Below are 25,108 nucleotides of genomic sequence, written 5' to 3'. Positions count from 1 at the left end.
TGCAGGTATGATGGGAGTGTGGACTGAGTACTGCTGAAATTGGCAAGTCAGGCAGGAATTTTAAGATAGGGAGTGAGACAGGCAACAGTGGGTGGGGGTGGGGAGGCATGCATTTGTCTCGTGTTTCCGATAGACTAGTCTTGTGGTTCTCAAACTTAAGTGTGTATGAAAATTACCTGGGAACCTTGTTAAATATACAGTTTTCTTGGCCCCACCCCCAGAGTTCCAGACTCAGTAGGTCTGAGACGGACCGGGCCCTAAGAGGCTGATTTTGAAATGTGCATAGTAGATGGTTCAGACCTAGGTGGATGCACTTTGGCAGGTGCTTTGAGATGCTCTGGAATAGTTATTGAGGAAATATTTGCTAACTAACTGGCAGGTCTGATGCAGCTCAGGGGGAGGAAGATGGAAACAAATGACTTAAAAGTAACATATTTACCTTCATTAGGAATTACCATCATCTGTGCTATAGCTTTTCTCTTCTTGCTATGGATAAATGAGCACCAGTTATATAGATTTTTTTTTCTAAGATAAAATAGAATTAGAATTCATATGATTGTTCCATTTATTAGGCTTGGGAGAGCTAGTGATTTGTCCTCATTCTCTAGATCTAGCAGAAGGCCAAGGGAGGGAAAAGCCTGTTCAAAAGAGAACAGTAAAAGAAGAAACAAGGCAGGGTTCAGCAGCACTAGGTGAAGAAATAAGGATGGAAATGGGAAAGGATGGGAAAGGACAGCTGGATATGATTGGTTGGGAATCTCTTTGTGAAGGAACCCAGCCAGTATTTAACCTGTTTTGAAAAAGCTAGACTTCCAGCACTTTTAATTAGTGGATTGCTCGCTTTTGAAATTGCCCAGTTGGGAATACTCAAGTTTTGATGTATTTTATCTGCCTGCTAATTAGCAGGCTGCTTGATTGACCGTCATTTTTCCTTTCTTCTGTGGACAGAAGATGGATATGAAGGTCTCTTGAAACATTCCTGCTCAAGTCTGGGTTACAGTGCCTAAGACACTGTATACTTATTAAGAGTTCCTACCAAATTATAAGTCAAATTCTAGTACGTCTTTTCTCCAATTTGATTCTTTCTTTTTGCTCTAGCCCAGGGCTTCTTAGTATCAGCACAATTGACGTTGGGGGCCAGAATATTTTTGGTTATGGGGAGCTGTTCTGTGCATTTGTAGGACATTTAGTGGCATCCCTGGCCACTACCCACTAGATGCTAGTAGCACCTCCTCCCCAAGTTGTGACAGTCAGAAATGTCTCCAGGCATTGCCAACTGTCCTCTGGGGGGCAAAATTACCCCCACTGGGGAACCACTGGCCTGGTAGTATGGTCCCCTTTCCTCTATGTCTTTGTCTACTTCTCATGTTTAAATCCTCTTTTTCGAATTGAAAAGATAAAATGAGTATAAACAGTGTAAAGCCTTATGGTAGATACTTGTATAGGGATTCAAATCTTTTCCTTCATTACTTTTTAGCCAAATTTAAGAGGAGAAATCTCTCAAATTAATCCACGCCAGCTGTTTTAGGTGAAAAGGAAGTCAAGATGTGCTAGACTTTTGAAAACTTGTGGTGGTTGAGAGATTTCTGTTATTTATACTTTTTTTTTTAAAGCTGAATGTATTTGTTTTTTGTTTAAGAATTAGGAGAACGATGTAGGCTACAAAACTTATTCATGTGAGAATCCTAGAGGGTTGTAAGTAACTTCTTTGTGTATTTCAGTTCAGCATGTACACGATAGGCCAGCATGTTGGGTTATTAAACAGCAGATTTGGGGAAGGCTTTACACTTTTCCCCAGGCTTGATGCAGTCCCAGGAGCTTTCATGACATGTCTTAAAGCTCACTGTGCACTGATTTTAACTGTCCACAGGGGATATCTGATTGCAGTTGCATTACCTTCTGAAGCACCAACTAAAAGGAACCAAAATAATATTTGTTATAAAAAAGAGAGAATTCAAGTTTAGTAGTAATAAGTTGCTATTGTGACTCCATCTCTTAAAGTATTCTAAAACATCAGATAATCCACTGTACCAAAAATAAATCAATAAATTATATTATGATTACTTCTGCTGATAATAAAATAGCAGTAGCAGAAGGAATGACAGTGCAGCATTAAGAGAATAAACTATCACTGAAATGTTAGGAAACAGTAAATGGGATTATGTCTCCTGAGCCAAAGTTTAGAAGAATTTCAACTTTCCAGTAGTTCATGTAGATCTCTTCCCCATGATTTATCAAAATAGAACATTGATTTGTAATTGTAAGCTTTCAATTCCACACCTCAAAGCCCAGATTAAGGGTAGTCCAAATGGTATGTCTAGTTTAAGAAAATATTGGAAGATAGTGACAGTTTCGTCTCAACCTAAATAACTTTTAAAAGAAATCCCAGTATCCCTGTGTCCCTGTAACGTGCTGGTGGAAAGAGACTACTGAATACTTTTTTTTGTCTAGTATTCTCTGTTGCATTTCTGTCATCTGGTGTGGTAAACCTTAGCGAGAGAACAAAAAGTATCCAAGAACATTACGGCAAGGATGCTGGAAGTTTTAGTATGGATATTTATTTATCTTACTTTAACTTTTCTTTTGGATAAGGTTGTATTAGTGTATTTTTAAACTTATTTTGTCCAAAAGATTTTAATGAAACTTAAGTGTAGTTTCATGACTATAAAAATCAAGGCTATCAAATGCTGTGAAGGATGGAAGTAATTTTTATATTCATACCTCTGGTTCCTGAGGGTCCAGTTCATTTCTGCTGTGAATTTAAATTAGTTAATTTAAGTAGATGGGTCAGAAGCCGCTATCATCATGGTAGCCCCGTGCCTGATTCTTAATTAAAGGCAACAGGAGATTAATTTGAAACATTAATTTAAAAGTGCATATGTAAAAAGAAAGAGATATTGCAAGAAAGCCTAAAGAACTTTTCTCTTGTCCCTAGACGTAGAAGACAGAAGTAGCTCAGGGTCCTGGGGGAATGGAGGACATCCAAGCCCGTCCAGGGTAAGTATATCTAATCTTTTTTTCCCTACAACCAGACATCCCGCATATGTAAATTGACAAACTGAAGGTGATTTCTCACACATGCATGTACACGCATGCACACACACACACACACACAACTGCACAGATATATGTGCATACTAAGTTTAATGAGGATCAGCTTGTCTTTGGAACTTTTTTTCATTCTCTTATTGGATGCTGTTATTGAATTTGACACCTGTTCCGCTTCTGCTAACCAGAAGAAAACTTCTTAAAATTCTTCATTTAATATTTGTCCTTACCTTTTCCAGTTATTGATCCAGTATTACAGAGTGTTATTGTAGATGGAACAACTTAAAAAAAAATAATATCCCTGTAATGTGTTACTATGAATAGACTCCTGAATAATCCTGACCAGTATACTCTACATAAAAAATCTGAGTTGATTTTACTTTGTAAACACGTTATTATTCCACTAGTATGTCTTTGGTCACCAGTTGGATTTATTTATTTATTTGGTCTTGAGATTTTGCTACTCTTTTTCGTGGTTCTTCTCCGTGTGTTGGGCATTGTTTGTTCCTTTGGGTGTAATGGGAAGAACATGGAATGGTGTAGGGTGGGGTTTTTAGGCATTGTGTGTTTGTGTTTGTTTATGACCTTGGGCATGTCATTTTACCTCTTTAGTCCTCATTTTTTAAATTTGTAAAATGAAGAAGTAGAACCAGAGGACCCTCTATGTTTCTTCTGATTTAAATTTGAATTGTTTTATATATAATGTCTTTGTCTGAGTCATTTCTAGGCTCTCTAAAATCCATGTTAGCTTTTCTAACATGCCCCAAAGTAAAAGTAGACTTAGTCCAGATAGAAAATCAAACACCTCTCCCTCCCCCAATCAGCTGTGTAGATAAAGCATTCTGCGGGGAGGTTAACATGTTATTGTAAATGTTCACATAAATTTGGGGTTGGGGTAGATCTCTATTTCAGCATAAGAGGCAGGCAAGATAATCAAGCTGTTAAAATGAGGACATTTCACAAGCCATAGTTATACGTTTCCACCTGTCCTTGGCATTATGATCCTTTCTAGTCTTCAGGGTACAGCAGGATCTCTAAGCTTACCAGTAACTTTGTTGAGCCTTTGCGCCAGCTGTCGGGTTTGACATTCTAATGCATTATATGGCTGGGTTGAGGAAATCTTTCCTCCTTCTCATGTTACAGTCTGCACTTGCAGAAATAAATCCATTTCCCTTGACAGCAAGTGGAGATGACAGAACTTTCCTCTATTGTTTAGTTCATTCAGTTTTACTTAATTTCTTATGACTTCTTAGTTCAATACACACAGCACTTTTAATTGTGTTTTGGAGAACAGGTCCATATAGAATCATCCTGATTTACTTTCCAATTTAGTTTTCATTAACTGTTCTGCCATTTTTCCTCAGAAAATATGTTATTGAACAATTTTGAATCAGTGTATCATAATTTATGTTTTCTTAATCCAGGGAATTGCATTAGATGTTATTTGTGCCTGATCTGTATTCAGACAACCTTATTAAGTCTCTCTTCTCTCGTCTTAAAGTGGTGATATTATCTTCTACCTTGCAGTACTATGCTGAGGATTAAATCAGATGACGTATATTAAGCTTTTAGTACACTATCTAGGATGCGATTATTTATTAATAGACACTAATTAGTATCATGCAATACCTGGTATAGAATGAGTGAGTGTAAAACTCATGATCAGTATTTAAAATGTGATATCCTTTCGTATATCAACATATTGGCAGAAGTAGATTAAGTATTATTTAAGTGAAAATAAGGAAAGGCGATTGATCATGGGGTTGTTTGTCCTTAAGTTTCTAGTCATTGTCTAGTTAGGTGATGTGCCTTTTCGTCGTTTGTACAGCATTAGTCTTTTTTGTGTGGGCAGATTCTGCCCTTTGGCTAACGTGCCAACTGACACCTCTGAGTAAATTTGACTTAGACTTTATGGGCAGTTCAGCCAGCTGAGCAGAATGACTTTTTTTTTCCTTTTTGTGCACTTTCTGCACCTCAGTAGACTGAAATTTGAACCATGAAATACAGATGATTTTAATTCTTTCCTATATGTTATCAAATTCCTCCATTAAAACTGATATTATTTTAATTTTAAATTTACATTAAAAGAATGATGAAATTGTAATAATGAAAATTTCTGCCGAAAGTTGTCTCCTTTAAAAGCACGTTTTGTGGCATACTTTGTCCAGCTCCAGAAATTCTAATCTATACCAAAACTTTGATGTTCATTCATAGTTGTCCGAATATTCTTACCATTCTCATGCATTAATTACTTACATAGCAATCCAGATCTCTTACAACCACAATACTAGTAACTATAATAAAACATCGAAACTTCAGTATCGTAAAACCAAATGTTGTTTCAGTCACTCTGCCTTGGTCTTCCAAAATCAGTTCATTATAGGGTGTGGACAATTTTCCCTTATTGTCCAAGCTTGCTTTCATATGGGTTTATCAAAATAATAACTTTTAATATTTGCAGTGTACCTTAAATGTGTCTGGTGTTTTTCATGCATTATTTCACTTAATCCTGTCAACAACTTAATGCAGTTGGTACCATTATTATTTTTCCCAAGATTTTATAGCTGTTATGAGGAAAATTTGAATTTTGCAGACTCTAGAGCTCTCTCTTACTTACTACACCTATAAAGATGCAGATTCCGTATAGTGAGATTCCTAGGAGGGAACAGTGGACTTCAATGTCTTTGGGTGAAAGAGGTTTCAGTAGAGGGGATATTTTTTATGTGCTGATTTATTAATGTAAAATTAAAACTTACGTTGTGATTTTACTTACAGAACTATGGAGATGGGACTCCCTATGACCACATGACCAGCAGGGACCTTGGGTCACATGACAATCTCTCTCCACCTTTTGTCAATTCCAGAATACAAAGTAAGACTAATTTTAAATTAACAGGCACTTTCTGAATGCTTATGTTTTACTGTAGAAGGGGAAACCACAGACAGGGATTCTGTTTTTAGGAACTTGGATACATAGCCAGTTCATTTGTAGTAATCTTAAATTGCAGAAAAATATTGTCGGTCTGTGCTTGGTAATAGCGAATCAAGGACAAAGTTTTATGACCATATGGAATTAAATCATTTCAGTGATACTGAATTTGCATGGAAAATTTTGCCTTCCTTAGGCATAAAGCACTTTTCTCAATTTCAGTGTTGCAACAGTGGTTTTCTAAGTTAAGGTTGGTGAAGTCAAAGTGGTGAATACTTAAAATGAAAATATCATTAGGTCTTTTGGTTGACAATGATATATAGTCCGTGTTAGTTGTGAGGTTTTATTAACGGGGTTATGAACATACTTAGTGTGGTTAAATCAGAGTAGTATGTTTAAGTTGAACTGTAAAGACTGGTTGTGTGTTTATCAAGGCATGAACTTTAGTGCTGATGGTCTAGGCAGACCCCATCTTGCTTCACTGAAAGAAGCTAGGAGTAGTTGGAGACTCTTTGAGAGAATTTCCAGCATATCCTTCATACTAGCACCCTTAGCATATTTTTTTTGCTCTTGATTAACCTATAAGGAAGTTTGTTTAACAGCAGTAAACTGAGAAAAGGTAAGATAATCCATAGTGACTTAAAAGGTCTCAATAGCTGGTTACTTTAGTTTGGATTGAAAAAACGATCTTTGTTCTAGTAAGCGTGAGTTCTTAACAGATATTAGTAAATTTCTCAACCAGGCCAAATTCTATTACAAAGCTGTCAATAAATGAAGTTAAATTTCTTGGCATAAGCTTGTTGGACTATACTCCACGAAAAACACACAGCAATAATTATGTCATTTTGAAACCATAATTGCAAATGCTTTTAAAGAATGTCCCAACTTTTAAGCCTTGGAAGCTGGTATCAGTTACTTAACATGTAGATAGTCCTTGAATTGCAGTCATTTTTTCAAAAATCACCATCAAATCCATCTACAGGAATTTCAGGTATTTAACACAAAAGTAATTAAAGCAGAGAAATACTAACAACTTATTTTTAATGGGTAAACATCATAGGTTTGTGTCTTAGAGTGTCATCCCAACTTTGAGAACCACAAAGTCGTGTTTGGTCATAGGTTGTTCTTCTTTTTCTGTTCTTTTTGACTTCAACATTGTAAATTTCCTATTTATATTTCAGCTTTGAAACTAAGACAAGAATCCTAGTTCTTTACTGATTGTTGATAGGGAAGTACATAAAGTTCTTTTCAGGATATATAGATACAGATGACTAGATATATTTGTCAATTTAGATTTTAAAGAACAACTTTAGACTCTTCAATGTCAATAGTGATGATTTGAATTCTAATACCTGTACTTCTCTATTCATCTTCTTCCAACTTCATAAAATAAGGTAAAAGATTAATAGGAAAATAATAGCCTTCAGAAATAGCACCTAAAGAATATACTAATTTCTTTGAAGATTCTAAAATTATCCTCTAATGAGCTAAAGTAGAGTAGAATACATAATTACTCATATTTAGAAGTTTATGTTATATATATGAAAAGAGTTTTACTCTAAAAAGCAACTTGATAAATTAATTTTACAGAATACATACACCAAGCAATACAAACATGTTTCCTTATGAGCAACTGTTCCTTACGAATCAATCCAAACAATATTTAAAATATAAGTGGGCTGACAGTCTAGAGCAGAGAGAGCTGATTCTTTTCACTTAGTTGTTGTTTAAGCTGAAAATCCATGTCAGCCTTGTTCTTTTATCCCGTCTGCCCTCCTTCCCATTAAACTCTTAAATATGGAGGCCGAGACAGTCTCCTGCATTGTGATAGGAAATGCTACTATGTCCACGAGGCTCCCACCCACTGTTCCCAATGAAAGGACTTCTCTGTTAGATAAGCTGTCTGGACTGAAACATGGCTCTTTATTGTTTACAAACTGCTACATTTTCCACCTCAAGCAGATTTTTGCACAGAAAAGAATTGTGCTTGGGCTAAATGGTTTATCTGACATTAATGGTGCAGTGTCAGGCTCGGGTCAGGGGAGTCACCCTCAGAGTGAGAGGGCACTGTGCAGTGTGCAAAAAAAAGGAAAAAGGGAGAAGACGACATTGACACAAGTATGAAATGCCTTACATTTTTACTTTAGAGAAGAATTAAAAAATATATTTAGAGAACAGTCTATGATCCTGCGTTAGAAACTTTTCCTAACACTATAATTTCTCACATCCTAAATGCCTTCTTGATTGGCTTGAGTATCTCAGAGCTAGATTCAGGGAACAAAGATTCTCATTGATTTTGCCCAAGCTGCTGTTTATTTAAAATGAAACCACTTTTAAGATGAGCCATGTTTGGTGTTATGTTGCACCTTTACAAAAAAAGTAGTTTCAGGAAATTAAGTATAACCAATTTACAAATGGAGATAAAGACAAAAGAAGATCTGTTAGTATAGCAAACAATTTGAACTCATAAAATATATGCTATATTCTAAACTGTTCTTTGTGTCCAAACCCATATTCTATGTTATGACCTTTGTGAATGATTTTCTTCTACCAAGAGAAAGTTTTAGACTTTATACTGTAAGTTTTTAACAATAATCCAGTATCCACTCAGAATCGCTAACTGGTTTTCATTAAGACTACAAAGGATTTCTTTACATTTTTCAAAAACTTAATTCTGCCATGATGTCACATTAGGGTAAAAGCTATAGCATCAGAAATAAATCAGCCACTTTATTGGAGCAGATTCTCTATTGTCAAATCAATCAAGCCTGTGACTGAATTAGGCGTCTGCTACAGAAATAAGTGACACTAATTTTACAGGAAAGAGTTATTAACTGCAGATGACCTGATTTTTTTTTTTTGTAAACTGTTCACTTAGTAGTTTTTATTTTATTGCAAGGAAAGAAAAAAGTGCTTCACCACTCTTTTCTTTTGGGAGTGAATTATTATTATGTATTTTGTTCATGGTAGTACACTATTTTGGGGAAATAATATAGGCATTGCTAACATATTTGCTCATAAACTCTTTTACGGTAACAAACCCTTTGTTACAACTTTGAACTTTCTGATTTCACATGAATGGTTTTGCATAAATGTTACAGTTTTTGTAATATGATACTCTGCTTGGCACCAAAACTCAATTTATTTATGGCTCTATTTCAGATTTATACAAAATGGGATATAATTTATGAGTAATAGAATTTCTCTGTTAATTTATTCTTTTGGAAGTGAGCTTTGGTATCTGAAAATAATACCTTATTTGATAGCTTGCGAATCCCTAAAGTAAAAATAAACAAATGAATACCCATGCTCGTGTGTGTGTACACACGCATGCACACACACATGCACACAAATGTGCCTGTTATGTTCAAAGAATTAATGACACTTCTTGGTTTATAAAGTTGTTCTACTCATTGCACTGCTGTCTGTAGTTACAATTGTCATAGGAAGTTTTAGAAGTTGATATTGTGTAAATCCTTTAAAGAAACACGACTAAAATAAACAAAAAGCAAGCTTCTAAATTTTTAAAAAAAATAGGTGTGGATGCCTTTTACTTTTTGCTTTGATGTGAGAGAATATGGGAGAGGTTGTGATATTTTAGCTCTAGCTGCCTGCATTGACCAATCCATATATTTTCTTGCTGGACATTTATTAAACGCTCACTCATTGCTTTCATGGAGTAGATACAAGCCAGTTTGCATTTCTCCTTACTTGAAATTACATGTACTGTTTTGTATCTGGAGAAAATAAATCACCTCTTCTTTGTGACTACCTGTGATTATTAATAATAATAACGTACACTTGATCTGTTGCAAACTTGTTCACTGCAGTTTTTAGAAAGTTTGATTAAACCTTCACAGGTGGTTAGTTGGATAGCTTTCAGAATATGCTAATAGGACAGCGGGCCTTGAGTCTGGGTCCTGTGTGTTTTTAAGAGGATTGTTATATGCTATAGAATAGTTTGAAAATCCTGGCAATAAATATATGCAAAGAATATGGATTTTTTTTAACATTTCTGGTTTGTTTGTTTGTTTGTTTTTCTTTGCAAGCTTTAAAGTTTTGCAGACAATTGTCCAAATATTTTTACAGTGTTAGCCAATATACCTTCTAGCTAAAAATCTTTGATCCAAGGAAGGATCTAAGCATGCATTTTCCTTTTATTGTTCCAGAGCCTTAATTGAAAACCAGATTGTTTGAGGATGAGTGAGCAAGTTGCCCAGTAAGATTATATACGTGGATTGGTGACTGAACGATATGAAACACGATACCTTTGTACGGTTGGGCGCAGCTTAGTTCAGCATCAGCTGCCGTGTTTCACATGTCCCATTGTGAATGTTTCGGTTTCCTTAATGTGGTATATTTTGTTCTCATCCTACTAGAGGTACTGTATCTACCAGGGCACTAAATAATTTACCACTCTAGAGTAACTGGTTTCTAAACTAGCTCAGTGGAACATTTTACTGTAGGATTAGATTGAGGTTTCAGGCAGAACTGAAGAAAGCTGCTGGCTTACAGGATGACCTTTGGATCTCATCTGGGTTAGCGGTTGATATTTTGATTTGGTTACTGTGGTCATATTGTGACAGCTGCTAGCTCATTATAATTCGGTTCCACTGCTCCATTTGCCTAGCAGGAATATTTAGGTTTGTATTACTTTAGAGTGTTTATGGCTACCCTGAGTTTAGCCCGGCATAAAGGTGAAGTGTTGTGGGTGTTTTCAAATCCCAGTGGCAGAGGCGAGTGCCACAGTCTACTTGTAAAACAGCAAATGTGAGTAGATGCTAATTCAGGGAGTTTTTCTTTTCATTGTAAAACAAAATACCCAGTGAATCGGCACTCACTAGGAAAACTGTGTTTTGGAAACCTTAATGTACAAAGGAAAAGCATGACCACAAAGAAACATAATTTTTGCAAAGCACGGGTAAGATTTTATTTGACCTCTTGGTCATATATGTGTTTTTTTTTTTTTCCATGCAGGAATGTAAATGTTAGAAAATAGCAACACCTGTGCAGTAACAGGAAGCGTTTGATGTTCAGAAGTTCCAGAGGTCAAATAATAATTTAGTAACTTCATGAAAACGGAATTGTGAATACAGATGTCAGCTCTAAAAATTTTTGGCTGACTTTTTTTTTTTTTGTCCTCGCGCTCAGCCAGTGAGCGCACCGGTCATCCCTATATAGGTTCCGAACCCGCAGCGGGAGCGCCGCACTCTCCCGAGTGCGCCACGGGCTCGGCCCTTGGCTAACTGTTAAAGTGTTCTGAAGTTAGATAATGATATGAACAGGCGGTTTGCAAGTTAAGGATGTCTCTTTGTGTTCTTTCCATGTCTTTTTTTAATGGCACTTTTCAGCTTGAGGTTATCTTGAGATCATCTGTTATCTGTTGGGCTGATAATGTGGTACAAGCAGTTTCTGAGAGAAGAAGTCTTCAATAGTGAGTGGTCTTTATTTACTGTTTTTCTTTTTTTTTAAATTTAATTGTTAGTTGTACATATTTGTGGGCTGCAGTGTCTCTACATACACATACTGCACAATGACTCAGAGTAGATAGCATGCATGGTTTTGTACCTGTTAGCTCACCACTTCTGTGAGTAGTCTTACTCGATTTTACTTACTTTGAGAGTTTTGATTTTTCCATATGTTAAACTTAAAATGTCTTCCCCAATATCAACAAATATGACTATTTTGAGTGTCATCCGAAGTGAGTATAGTAATCTTAGTTGTTGAGCTAAGGCTGGAAGTCAAAAGAACTGAATTTTCTACTCTCTGTTTTGCTAGGACGGCCTGTAGTTCCTAAGGTCAGCTCATTTTCACCTGTTTAAATTGAGGGAGGAGCAAACAGCCCTTTAGATGATTTCCGAGGTAACTTTCTCATGTCATGGACCATTGATCTTTTAGGTATGCCATTTTATCCATGTACTATATTTTATCTTTAGAGATGTTTTATTCCTTCTAATCCATTCATCTCTATTTTATGAATACCTTCAAGTAACTTTGCTAGTGATGTGTTTTCCAAATGTAATTCTTTAAAACCTGACTCCAATGGATGTTTCTTTTATATATCAGCTCATTCCAGATCTGTAGTTAAAGGATTGCATCAATTGGGGATAAAATAATAGCTCATTTAAGTTGAATTCCCAGGAGAAAAGTGTTGTACATACGCCAATCAATGCTTGTGTAGAGTTGTAGGACCTCAATAAATGGCTGTTGAATGATCTACTACAAGAATGAGCGGGAATCAGATATATAGTGTTTAAGCCCTGAATGAAAAGCCCATAAATTAAGGTCAGAATTGGGGATAAAATAATAGCTCATTTAAGTTGAATTCCCAGGAGAAAAGTGTTGTACATACACCAATCAATGCTTGTGTAGAGTTGTAGGACCTCAATAAATGGCTGTTGAATGATCTACTACAAGAATGAGCAGGAATCAGATATATAGTGTTTAAGCCCTGAATGAAAAGCCCGTAAATTAAGGTCATAGCCCATAAATTAAGGTCAGGGCTACATCCTACTGTATCTGGAAGAAAACCCTAAACCAGAGCCAGTCATGTAGAAATTCAGTTTTTATTCTATAGTACTATATCTTTGACTGTACAGAACATTCTCTTAATGTTAGAAAATGGGCCATGTTACAGTGTGGTAGATTTCAGTTTTCAATACACACATCACAGACTATTTTATTTACAAGAGGAAATAAGTAAAGTCAATAATATTTTAAAAGCCCATTGAAAAAAATTGTGTGTGTCTATCCAGTATTCAGATAAGATAACTTCTTTCTTTTTTTTGGCTGCTGGCCAGTACGGGGATCTGAACTCTTGACTTTAGTGTTATAACACAGCACTCTAACCAACTGAGCTAACTGACTAGCTGATAACTTATTTCCTTTTGTCTAGTGAGTGAACACTTCCATTCTCCTTTAGTCGATCTTGCTTTCTCTCTATTCTGCTGCTTACTGTATGATACAGCACAATTAATGCTGTCTTGGTCAAACACTTTTATAATAAAATCAGGTTTACTAAGTCAGGTTTTATGAAATTTAGAAGAACTGATAACCAGAAAAATGTTCCTTGAAAACTATGGCCAACAGAGATGTATAGATCCAAATACCAGGGGAAGATTTCTCACGTACGAAGTTTCTGAACCTAAGAGAAAATAAATTATTTAAGATTGACATAAAAGTAAAAAGCAGTTTGTATCGGGTGGGAATGCTTTTTCTGGGAAGTCATGGACAGTGTGACTAACAGTGGCTTAAAAATAATTTTTCTCATTCTAGAAGTTTGGTGGGAGGCTGCTGCTAGAATTGATTGGCAGCTTAGTGGTGTTGGGGCTGGTGGCTCTGTGATTCTTTTGTCTTTCCCTCATTGTTTCAAGATGACTGTCACAGCTTCAGGTGTCAAGTTTAGGTCTGATGCACAAAGCAGGAGAGAAAGGTGAGTTTAGCAATGTCTGCCCTTACTTTTCCCTGCATCGCATGGCTGTCCCGCTGTGGAGGTTGAGGGTGGGGATGGGAACGCCAGCAGCAGCTTCTGCAGCCTATTCAGTAGAAACAAACAAGAGTGGAGGATTCACATCAGGCTTCCCATCTTCTTGAGCTTTGATTCACAGTTGGGTTTTTTTTAAAAAAAGAATATATAATTTTCTGTTGAACAGGTTTGAAAAAATTAAGAACAAGGCTGAAACTTTCATGTAATAAACAAAATATAAAAATGTATCTCAACTCTGAATTTTGGTCAGCACATGAGAGAGAAAGACCAAGTGACATGGAATAGAAAAAAAGTATTGAGAAGGGAAGGTGGAGAAAGTACGGGCTTTAGAGTCTTGCACGGGAAAAAGGAGTCTCAGGCACAGTGTTCCCATTTCACCTTCAAGGCCATTTCACCTTCATTGTCCTAGTCCCTTGAGCAAGGCAGCAACCAGCCAAGGCCAATCCTTTTCATGTCTACATTCCTCAGAACCTCCTCTTGTAGGTCTCTGGATTCACTTCCTGAAAACCTGCCCAGGGCACGCACCCTGGTCATGCAACAGGCCTGTAGCTCCAGCCACCAGCCTTTTCTCACTGTCCCTTTGCTGGTCTTTGGGAGGTCTGGAGGCCAGTCCCCACTCCTGCAGTCTCCTGTTGGACCCATTCAGAGCAGGCCTGGCATCCCGGAGCAGCGAGTTCCCAGGACATGTAACTACAAGTGACAGACAGAGATCTTCTTTCCCCTGGACCATTGTCAAAATAGTCTCCAGGGAACTGACGTCTAACAGTCTGCCACATCACCATGAAACACTCAGACAAGAATTTCTTCTGCCTGGGGGGAAGAAAGCTTCTATTTTCTTTTAATATGTACACAATCGTGTATTTTGATTTTTAATGTGGGGGATTAGGTACAGCCAAAGACAAATGTTGAATTTTAGACAACACGCCAAGACTGTATTAAATTGTGAGAGCTGGATCCAACTTTTGGCCAGAAGTTTCCCAACCCTATTGAACAGTGTCATTACACAAATCAGGGAGATGGAACAAAGGCAGGCAGAAAGACCATCTATCATTAGAGGTAAGCAGGATGTGACGCGAACAGTGCTGTTTTCATCTAGAAGTAAAGTTTTTCTCTATAAGTTTTTCATTAGGAAGATGGCTTCTTTGACTTTTGCATAAGCTTGACACTTAAAATGTGCCTGTGACAGTATTAACTTCTTGCCTATGTCCTGACTGGGACCTCCTTGACTGGGTCCTGGGGTGGGGGATTAAACACTCTGCATTTCTTTAAGCTTTGTTGCATTAGGAAGATGGCTTCTTTGACTTTTGCATAAGCTTGACACTTAAAATGTGCCTGTGACATTATTAACTTCTTGCCTATGTCCTGACTGGGACCTCCTTGACTGGGTCCTGGGGTGGGGGATTAAACACTCTGCATTTCTTTAAGCTTTGTTGCTCCTTGGCTCAGGAGAATAACCTCAGTACAGTTTAAGGGGTCTGTGAACTTGACATTCATGAAAGTTGTGTGTCTACCTTCAGTGCTACATTGACCTCATTGAAAATAAGACTGTTTTCTTTGTGCACATAATACTGTTTATTAGGCCCGAAGAAGCAAAGGAGTTCAGTTTTAAGCACTGCAGGTCTTAAGAGGCATCATGGCCGAGTGGACTTTAGGGCTGTAGGGTTCACTTCAGCCTTAGTCTTGGTTTTCGACTTCATGGTGATGGGACATTGGGCAAATGTCTTGTGAGTCCTACTTTCTTGTTTCTCAGGTGAGGACAGTAATGCCAGCCTCACCTACTTCTCCCAGGATCACTGTGAGTGGTGCAGTAATGTAATATACTTTGTAACCACTGTTCTCTGCTCCATGACATTGCAAGGTTACACATTGGTGTCTGTCATTTTGTCTGGGTAATGGATTGAAAAATCTAGAGACTTTAGGTCTTGGATGATAGCACTTTTGAAATACCCTTATCCTCTAATGGGATTGGGGCAGAAGACAGGAGTAGGTGGGAGTACCGTAGAATGTTGAGTTCTGTAAACATCAAGACCCAAATGGAAAGGTTTCTTTTTTAGTCAGTCCACAAACAGTAACCCTATAAAATAAGTACCTCTTTGGGGACAGCTTCCTTGAATTCGGATGTGCTCCTTTGTGAAATATTTGCCTCCAGCCATTTTTCTGTCTATTTTAAATGTTCTCCAGTTTCATCATCTAAAGGGCTGAGAAGCCCTCAGTATGGTGTTTGAGTGGTGATTCTGGGGGCCCACTGACAAACTGACATTTCGTCGCCTATATTCTAGGTCATTTGAATAATGGAGTTGCTGCTGGGTAGGAAGCTTTTCATCAAGGAGATACTTTTACTTATATTTTCCATGTTCTCAGGAATGTCTTGAAGACAGTTATATTCCACATCAGTTCTTTCATCTCCAGAGAAGCTTGGGATAGAGCGCTGTCTTTGTATGAGATTATACTCTCTCATTCCTTTCAGTGCTAGAAGTTTCTGAATCCAAAGGAACCATGCGTCACTTTTGAGTGGAAGGAGGTATTCGGTGGATCTTACTTCCTTTTGCAGAATGTCAGACCTAGGAACCAAAAATTACAAAATGTATGGAGCATAGACTGAGATTAAATTAATTTCTACATGCTTAATAGATACAGCTCCAACCTTTTTCATCTTCTCAGTGATTGCTTATTAATCCCTCCTAAGTTTCTTGACACATGTTTATTAATAGGAAAATTATAAGGAAGTTTCAGTCTAAACTGGTGTAAAATATAGGTGTTTATATTGATTATGTTTTAAATAAAACATTTAAAGCTTTCGTATAGGTTGGAAATATGCAGAAAATCTAATATGGGGGAAGTGGTGGATGGTGAAATGAGCACGGGCTTTCTCATCAGCTGGACATTGGTCTGACACCTCTCTCCAGTTTTGTGACCTTGGGCAAGTTTTTTTAGTGCGGCGATGGAATTTCTCAGTTGGATAGTTGCTCTGTGTTTAAATGAAATAATATGAAAAACACCTGGCACTTAAATTCAGTGAATGTAAATTATTATTACACCTGCTATATTATTTTATCTCGGCCATTTTTCTGTTTATTGGGTCTGACCAGCTTGGCAAAAGTGATATGCGAACTTGAGCATCACGTACTGAATTTTGGCAGAATGTGGAAGTAATTAATTAAATTCTACCCCCTCATGGGCCATATTAAAGCTGAATGAAAATAGAAAGTGTAATATCTGATAACATTTGGTAGAGAAGGGAGAGACAAAAGAAATGCAGGATGAGAGAGAATGAGACACATAAAAGGCTAATTTTAGAGTAATAGGCTCCCAAAGTATGATTTTCTAGCCTTGTGTTATCAGCACAGGCTTGGCTGTCTGAGTCTCTGCAATTACTTGTTACTCATTGTTCACGCATTTCCCTCACCTTGGCTATGCACACCAAGTGTACTCTCAACAGTTCAGTAGCCAAATCTGAACGCCTCGGATGCAAGCCTAAACGCTTTATGTGTAGCTGATTGTACTTAATTGGGCAATACCAAATCGTGGAGGAAAATTTATTAGTGACCCCATCTCCTTCAGAACTTTCAGAGTAACTGGAAATGAGCCTAATATCCATATTTTTGGAAGCTCTAACAGTTAGTCTCCGGACAGGATTAAATTCAGATTTTATATCATGTATGCATGTTTTCGTTGTGTAAGTTTCCTTTTTCCTTATTTCTTGATGGGCTCACAAATATTATTTGGAAATTGAGATGCAATGAGCACACATATTTCAAATATCTTGGTAGATCACCTCAGTAGCTGTAGGTTGATCTCTGTTAGCTTGTTACAGGAAAAAACTAACCTGATAAACAGTAGTTTATGAAATATTTTTTTGTGACCGTGAAGAAGCTTTTTTTTGTCTCTTTCATTTTAATCTGTTTCCTTATTTCTGTTATTGATCTAACTCATGCAGATGGGGGTGGGGGAGGAGAGCTCTCTGAATTCTTTTGTTTCCTTAGAAATAAAATGGTTCTAAATATACATACTTTTGTGTGATTACATTTTTCATTCATTGAAAAGTCCTAGGTATAGCTTGAATATCAGTTGAAAATAAAACAAAAGAAAACAGCCTTGCTCAGAGTCTTTTAAAGGCATTTTAATAGTTAATGAGATTTTGCCCCTTACCCTCATGAGTTTCATTTGGTTCTGAAATAAAAATTTATGGCTGTTCTCTCCGCTGAGCTGATACTAGTTTAAGAGTGGAATTGAGTTCACACCTGCTCTAGCATAAAAAGAAGCCTCTGTGTGACTTCTTTAAAATATTCGCAGAGCAGAATAAGAGAACGCACTCACTATCTATACAATTGTGACTCCACAGCAATGTTCCTTGCAAGCACTTCAGAGAAGGTGCTTTATAAATTGGCTCTGATTTGCTGATATTGTCCACAGCTAGCTGCCCTCCCTAAGTTGCCTGTGTTCCTCAAGGTGGATTGCAGTCGTGGAAACGCAATTGGTTTGCACAGGCAGTGGTCTACATTAACCCTGTAAACTGTGCATGTGGGAAAATCTTTGCATTTGCTAGGCCATTTAGCTGTTCAAGACACGGTCCGTTAGTCAGGCAGCATACAATGGCTTTTCTGAGCGCTCTAGTTAAAGGGCAGGATGTGTAAAGTAGTGTACACTTAGGCGGATAATTAATAATTAGTGTAGGCTTGTGAGGCTGTAATAGAATATATAAATTTCAGCACCTGTTAAGGTTTTATCAGAGCAGATCACCTTTCCTTACTATATGAGGGAGTATTCCTCCCTGTTGGAAAAGAAAGTGCTCCCAGTACATTGGAAAATCTTCATGACTAAAGGAGGACTTGTTTTTATATCAAACACTATTTTCTGTGGTCATTGTGATTAGGTAACATATTTAGTGGTCAGATTTAAAGAGCATTCCTAGACAATACTATTTTGTATGGGTTTGACTGTAGATGGCAAAACACTGTTTAGAAAAAAATATTTTGGTGCATTCTAATATTTGGAACTCTAATATCTGTGAACTTGTCAAAGAAGCTACACTCCCCATGATCCCCCAGCAAAACAGTGGGGGTTGTTTCTTTTATAACTTTATCACAAGTAACTATTTGGAACAAGAGCCTTTTCTACTGGCTAAGTTGGAAGGGGTAGAGAAGATGAAACAGATCTTGAGTTCGTTTTTTGGCTTGGCTGTATTATGAGCGGCTTTTATACCTCCTGTCTTACCTATCTTGATTTTCAGACGTAGAGGAAGTGCTCTCTTACAGCAGTGAGAGAAAGGGCAAATTATCTATTTATGAATATCTTACTGTTTTAAAAGTTTCATAGGCTGCTTGATAAGTAAAATTAACATGTTATCAGTATGTCTGCAATCATATGGTCTTCAGTATATGTATTTTTTAAAAACCATCTATAAATTCCGTTTATACTACAAGCCAACAAAAATGATAAACTTTAACCCTTGAATTAGTCTGTGGTTCATACATTCATCCATCCAACAAATACTTGTGGAAAGCCTGTGATATGCTATGTTAGTTACTAGATAGTGGCATGCCAATTTCTTGCCTTCAGGTTGGCCCACGTTCTTAGGAGAAAATCAGGTAGATATCAAATAATTATAATTCAGGGTGTTAGGGAAATAATCAATGTGTGCCCAGGACACTGTTGTATTATCTATCAGGGGACCTAAACACAAGCTTCCTCTTAATTACGGCTAAAATTTTTGAGTATTCTCTGTGTACCAAGCATTTGGTATGAACTTTGCACATATTATCTTGTTTACTCCTACAATAAACTTCTTTGTTAGGTATTGTAATTTCCATTTTACTGAGGAGGCAATTAAGGATCAGAGAGATTGGGTTATCTGCCTGGCGTTTAGCCAGTAAGTGGCATAGCCCAGATTCAAAGCCAGATCTGCTAAACTCCAAAGCCTTTGTCCTTAACCACCCCTGCACCGCCTCAATGGTAGAGAATATGGGAAGAGTTCCCAAGGGTGTGATAGCAATTATACATGTGTTCAACTGCAATTAATAGAATACCTGATAATAGTATAGTCAAATAAAGTTTTTTCCCCTTTATTTATGGAGCTTTCTGGAGATTGCCTGTTTGTGGATTCAGCAAATCATTGTTGCTTTCTAATCTTCAGCTTTTTCTCTCATCTTGTATTTCTTGCTAGATGACTCTTGAGCCTCAGACTGCACATCAGAGTTCATGGCAGGTAGCAGGGGAGGTAGGGATTAGGGTAGCATCCATACCTACGTATATCCTATTCCATCAGGGGAAAAAGAAAAGCATTCCCAGAAACCAGTGGCCTTGAGCAGGATTCTGCAAGCAACTTATTTGCCAAATCTCTTAATAGACACCTACCCATAGCTGCAAGGGAAGTTGGGAAAATGATTTCTTACAGCATTAGTTGGGTCTGTAACTTAAGAGGAAGGCAAGGGAGAAGGGAGGTGAAAGTCGTAATTGGGTGAGTCAAGATGAATTTTTTTTATAGTATGAGGGTACTTTGAAAAGTTTGTGGAAAAATAGAATTGAAAGATAATACAAATCCTTTCATGAACTTTTTGAAAACCCCTCATGTAAGCGATAATGCCCAAGTTGAGTCTTAAAGGGTGAGTTAGAACTACCCAGGTAAAAAGAAAATTGCCAGTTTCAAAATGCTTGTGCAGAGGTCTGGCAGCTAGAAGGTAAAACAAGAAACCTGGAACCAAAGTAGTCCTATAAGACCGAGACATAGTTCTGCAGGGGAAGGGCTGACAAGGAAAGCTGGAGTAGAATCCTGGTCCCAGGAAAACGAAAGGTCTCTCTTGTATGGAGGTGGAAGTAGTTGGATTTTCAGTGAAGCATGTGGTGAACAATGGGGTGAAAAGGATTGGTTTTATAGTGGGTTGACATGATCTTATTTATCATTTAGGACAATCTCTCAAGCACACATGCATAGGAGGCAACTTTAGAGGCAAGGAGATTACTTGGGAAGTGATTAAAGCAAATTCCAGAGGAAATAATGAGAGACTGAACTGAATTAGGAACAGTGGGGATAAAGGAGAGGATATGTATTTGAGTGATATAAAATTGATGGAAATGGTTGGGCCTGGTAACTGATGGATAAGAAAGGGGTCATCCTTGGCTCTCGGTGTCTGGCTTGGGCCATCTGGTGGGTGGTGGTGCCGTTTACTGAGATATGGAATATAGGAGAAGAAATAGGTTATGGGGGATTAAGATGGTAAATTCAGTTTTGGACATAATGAATTTTTGAGATGTCTGTGGTGGATGGATTTTTGATTTGGGGCTGGGATTGCAGATTTGGCAAGTAATATTCCATATTTTGTAGTTGAAGTTATGGGAATGGGTAGTTAGAAAGAGAAAAGTGAGCCTGTTTTTCTGATTTATCGTTTTGCTCTCTACAGATCTTAAATTGAAAAAAAAAAGTTTCTATTTTATCTTTTCCCCCCTACAGACATGGTATCTTTAAGAAAACTGGATAATTCTTGTTTGATCACGTAATCATTTTCAATGTTATATGAGTATTTAATTGCTCTTTCCCAGTATACTATTTTTAAATCCTTCCTTCCCTTCCTTTCCTTTCTTTTCTCTCAATTTCTTTCACTAAGATAGGTTTGAATGAAACTCATTTCAGAGCATAAATTTACCCATCATTTTGGGAAGATATCATACATTTTAAAAAATGGAATGGAATTTAGAACTCTTCTTGTGTTTTTGTGATTTACATCAGCGCCCCCCTCCCCGCACCACTCCATACGAATTCTTTCAAATGAGCCCCTAGCAAAGTTGTTGCCACATAGATGACATTATGACTAATGCATGAATGTATGAATGAATGAATGAATGAATGAATGAAAGAACTGATCCCTGACAGGCACTCATTTGTCTGCTTGGTCATTCCCTACATTGGGGAAGCCACTACGGACAAGGCAATTTGTTGTATTGTGACAACTCTTAACTTTCAGAAAGTTCTCAAATCTGTAGCTGTCATCCTGGGATACTAATTGCTTCCTCTGAAGCTCCCTATGATTGTGTGTTGTCTCTTTTTCCACATGCTTTCAAGGATGATAATAAGGATTATTGAAAGTATCTTCAGAAAATGTCCAACATATCATAGAACATGGTCTAGCCACACCCTGTGTTCCTCTGCATGTGTTCTATAGTTGGTCTCTTTCTCTCTCCAAGTGGTGAATCCAGAACTTACCTCAGTATTCCAGATTTGGTTTTATCTATAGTGGATCTCTCCTATTTTTAATAGGAATGCAGTCTAAGATACATTTATATATCTGTTTTAGAGAGAGATGTGCCTGGTAATTGAGCTTGTGGTCCACTAAAATCATTAAGTATTTTAACATTAATTGCTTTACAAGCAGGGCTTCCACTCCCTTGTGTAGAATGGGACTTTATGTTTATCCTCATCTGATGTCCTCTTGTTGCTTTTGGTCTGCCCATATGCCGCGATTCCATTCTTTTGCTATGTTGACTCAAGGTGGTTTGATGCTTAGCAGTACGCCCTGTTGGGTTTCAATCCTGGCTCTATTCCTTACTACCTGGATGAGTCATAGTTTGTTCATCTGTACACTGAAGACAATTATAAAATTCACCTCTTAGGATTGTTGGGTGAAATAAATGAAGTAATGCATGTATAATGCATACAGGAGTGCCTAGAACATCATGAACACTCAATAAATGTTCACTATTACTGTCGCAGGGGGTGCGAGGAACTAATGGGGCTATTTCTTTTTTTTTTTTTTTCTCCTTTTTTTGTCTTTTTTTCGTGACCGGCAACGGATCGCAACCCTCAGTGTCGCGCCCGTACCGGACCGGGACCGGCTACGGGATCGCAACCCTCGGCGTTGCTCCCGCACCTCGCTCAGCCAGTGAGCGGCCGGTCTGTATGTGGGATCCGAACCGTCGGCGGGAGCGCCGCCGCGCTTCCCAAGCGGCGCACTATAGTAGTGCGCCACCGGGCCGGCCCAGGCTATTTCTATAATTGTGGATCCTTTTTCTCTATTGTGAGTATTCTCCCTGGAGAGAACACTTATGAGGAATGGTTCTTTCATGAACAATGGAAGAAGCAAATGTGGTTGTTGATTTTGAGTTGTGTGGTTGACCGTATTTACCAGACAGTAGATATGATGATGAATAAAGTTGCCATTGACTTATAGTTATTAACCGGCTGCCTTGTTGGGACTTTGGAGAAAAGAAATAAAAGCAAACAATAACCACAACAAAAAGCTTAAAATTACCTGGACAAAAGTCTGAGCTGTCTCTTCATCTACACCTAATTTTAAGGCAGAAAATTACAAGGTAAGCCAGACATTCAGTTATAGGTGCTAAAGGTTATATGAAAATTTGGGTTAGCAAGTAGATTGAGAGGTAACTATTTCCTTTACAAAGGGTTTGCTAGGGGATGCCTTTAAATATTAGACTATGAAAATTAGACTCATGACAAATTTTCAGGAACATAGTTCTTGTGACAAATAAGATCCCTGGAGAGCGATGTGTGAGCTCCCAGGGGACTTTTAAGGACAGGCTTCTGCTGCAGGACATTAATTTGACAGCTGGGCATACTCAGAGGGAGGGAATGGTTTAGTATCCAACAACCCATTTTGAAACCAAGCAAAGGGACTACATACAAGGTCTGGACTAGGTTGACCTTAGCCAAGGTTAGGTCAGTCTGACTTGTTTTCATAATACATTTCACAAAGGGGACAAGTCAGTAGGGCATCAGCACACTGTGTGCAGTTGTAGACTTCCCCTGGACAAGCCGTTCTTTAGCTTCCTCTGTTTGGCCATGCCCATAAGAAATATGAATGGTACATTAGAAAAGTGAACCCATCTTGGTTCATCATTCCAGTGTGTACTTCTGTAGACTCTGTCCTGGATACAACTTAGAGTTTCAAACGGGTTCAGAGCTTGTTCATTCTGTACTTTGATAAAGTTATTTGCCCATTTGTGGAAATGCAGAAGTTCTTGCATGCACCTGGCTTCTATTCTGGTTATTTCCTTGTATGTGGATTTTGATCTGGTAACATCAGGAGAGAGAAGCTAGCCATTCTGAGATTTCAGATTTCATGGTATCCAATTATTTGTAAGACCCGAGAGGTACTTTATTAGTTAGGAAGCGTTTCAGATTTTCTCTGTAGCTTTAAAAAATCATCCTAACTTCCTGTGTGTTATTTTCTGCATTGGCACCCATTGCCAATGCTGTGTCTTAGAAGAACCGAGACTTGTGGCCAATAATCCTCAGAAACTGATGGGGCTTTAACATTTATTCATCAACTACCCTTTTTCAAACCAAAATAAGGTTATATTTTTCACATTCATAAATGGTCAAATGAACCTCTTTAAAATAAAACCTACTTCTTAATTTTTTTTCTTTTCCTGATAATCTGTAGCAAAAAGCACATTGGTTTTCCATAGAACTGCCTTATTTTAAAAATCAAATTGAAGACCAACTTGATTCTGCCTGCAGAGCAAAGCTATCTGCCTTTTTAGAAAATCTGGATGGTTAAATTGGAAGCACGTTCTGCACATGGTTTAGCAGTTAGTAGCCTGGAAAATGACCCAATAGCCAAGATAGTTTTTTTTAATCTTCATTGTAAGTGCTTGTTTAAGGTTTAAGCCTGTAATTGACTATTTTGCACATTGTTCATTGTTAATTCTTTTCAGGCTATTATAGTTTTGTAAATACATTGCCTGCTAAGTTGTGTCAGTGGAGGAACATTAGTGCGATAAGAAAATCCAGTTAAACGTGGTATTTAAAAGCATTACCAATTAGCATATGAGACTGGATCACCATAATTTCTTAGTGATCCTAGAAAAGTCACTTTCTATTTGTGCAGATTTCCACTTATTTAAAGGGGGTATGATGCCGTTCTTTTTGGATAAAAGGGTAGCATATAAATCACACTGTGCTGTTGCCTGCTGAAGAGTTTCTACTGATTCAGCACCCTTAGTCTGTTCCACATCGGAGGAGCAAAATCCTTCCATTTTTTGTTTTATTATATTTATTAAGTGATATCTAACAGATAGCTTAAGCTGTTCTATTTTGGATTATTTAGATTAGAGAGATGATTTTTTTATACACATACCACATATAATTTCAATGAGCATGATAAGCACTGATCAGAAAATAAAGGTACTTCCTGGTATTCAGAATATAACTACTTGATTTCCATTCTTTAATTTTTTAGTTTAGAAAATAGGAACTCCATTTGATGTTACACGTACAAGCTAATACTGGCTAATAATTAAAGGTTACAAAAATTGCAGTGGGAAAGGAGTTAAATTCTGCCTATCAGATGGTAAGGACCACTAGAATATGGACATAATCATGGGAAATAATGGGGTAGATAAAATGTGATTTATCTGTGTATGGTAAAGAAAGAAAAATAATGATCGCGAATGTACTGAATGTAGCTTAAGCTATTTATCATTATGTACGAGTGGAAACTTACATAAAACCCCTCTTGATTAAGTTTTATCTGAAACAAAGGATATGATTAGAAGTGTAGAATGGAGAGTATTTTAAGAGCATGATGATAATCCAGCTAGAGACTTTAATACGTCAGTGGTCAAACTAGACAAGGAAATGAAAGAGTTAGGAAGCTTGCTTTGGTTATGCAAATCTGGGGCACATATAGGAG

The 25,108-nt window shown here is 37.5% G+C and overlaps 1 protein-coding gene across 9 annotated transcripts in view; it reads left to right on the top strand.

Moving 5' to 3' along the window:
- TCF4 (transcription factor 4) overlaps positions 1–25,108 on the top strand; it is a 366,059-nt gene that overhangs the window by 127,030 nt on the left and 213,921 nt on the right. For all 9 annotated transcript variants that reach the window (XM_008569245.1, XM_008569246.1, XM_008569249.1 and 6 more), the window contains 2 exons: positions 2,936–2,997; positions 5,824–5,920. In XM_008569245.1, coding sequence (XP_008567467.1) covers positions 2,936–2,997; positions 5,824–5,920 — 159 coding nt within the window. The remainder of the gene's footprint in view (positions 1–2,935; positions 2,998–5,823; positions 5,921–25,108) is intronic.

The sequence above is a fragment of the Galeopterus variegatus genome, unplaced genomic scaffold (genome assembly GCF_000696425.1).
Source record: "Galeopterus variegatus unplaced genomic scaffold, G_variegatus-3.0.2 Scaffold485, whole genome shotgun sequence".
Lineage (NCBI taxonomy): Eukaryota > Metazoa > Chordata > Mammalia > Dermoptera > Cynocephalidae > Galeopterus > Galeopterus variegatus.
This window is presented reverse-complemented; position numbering and strand designations above follow the sequence as displayed.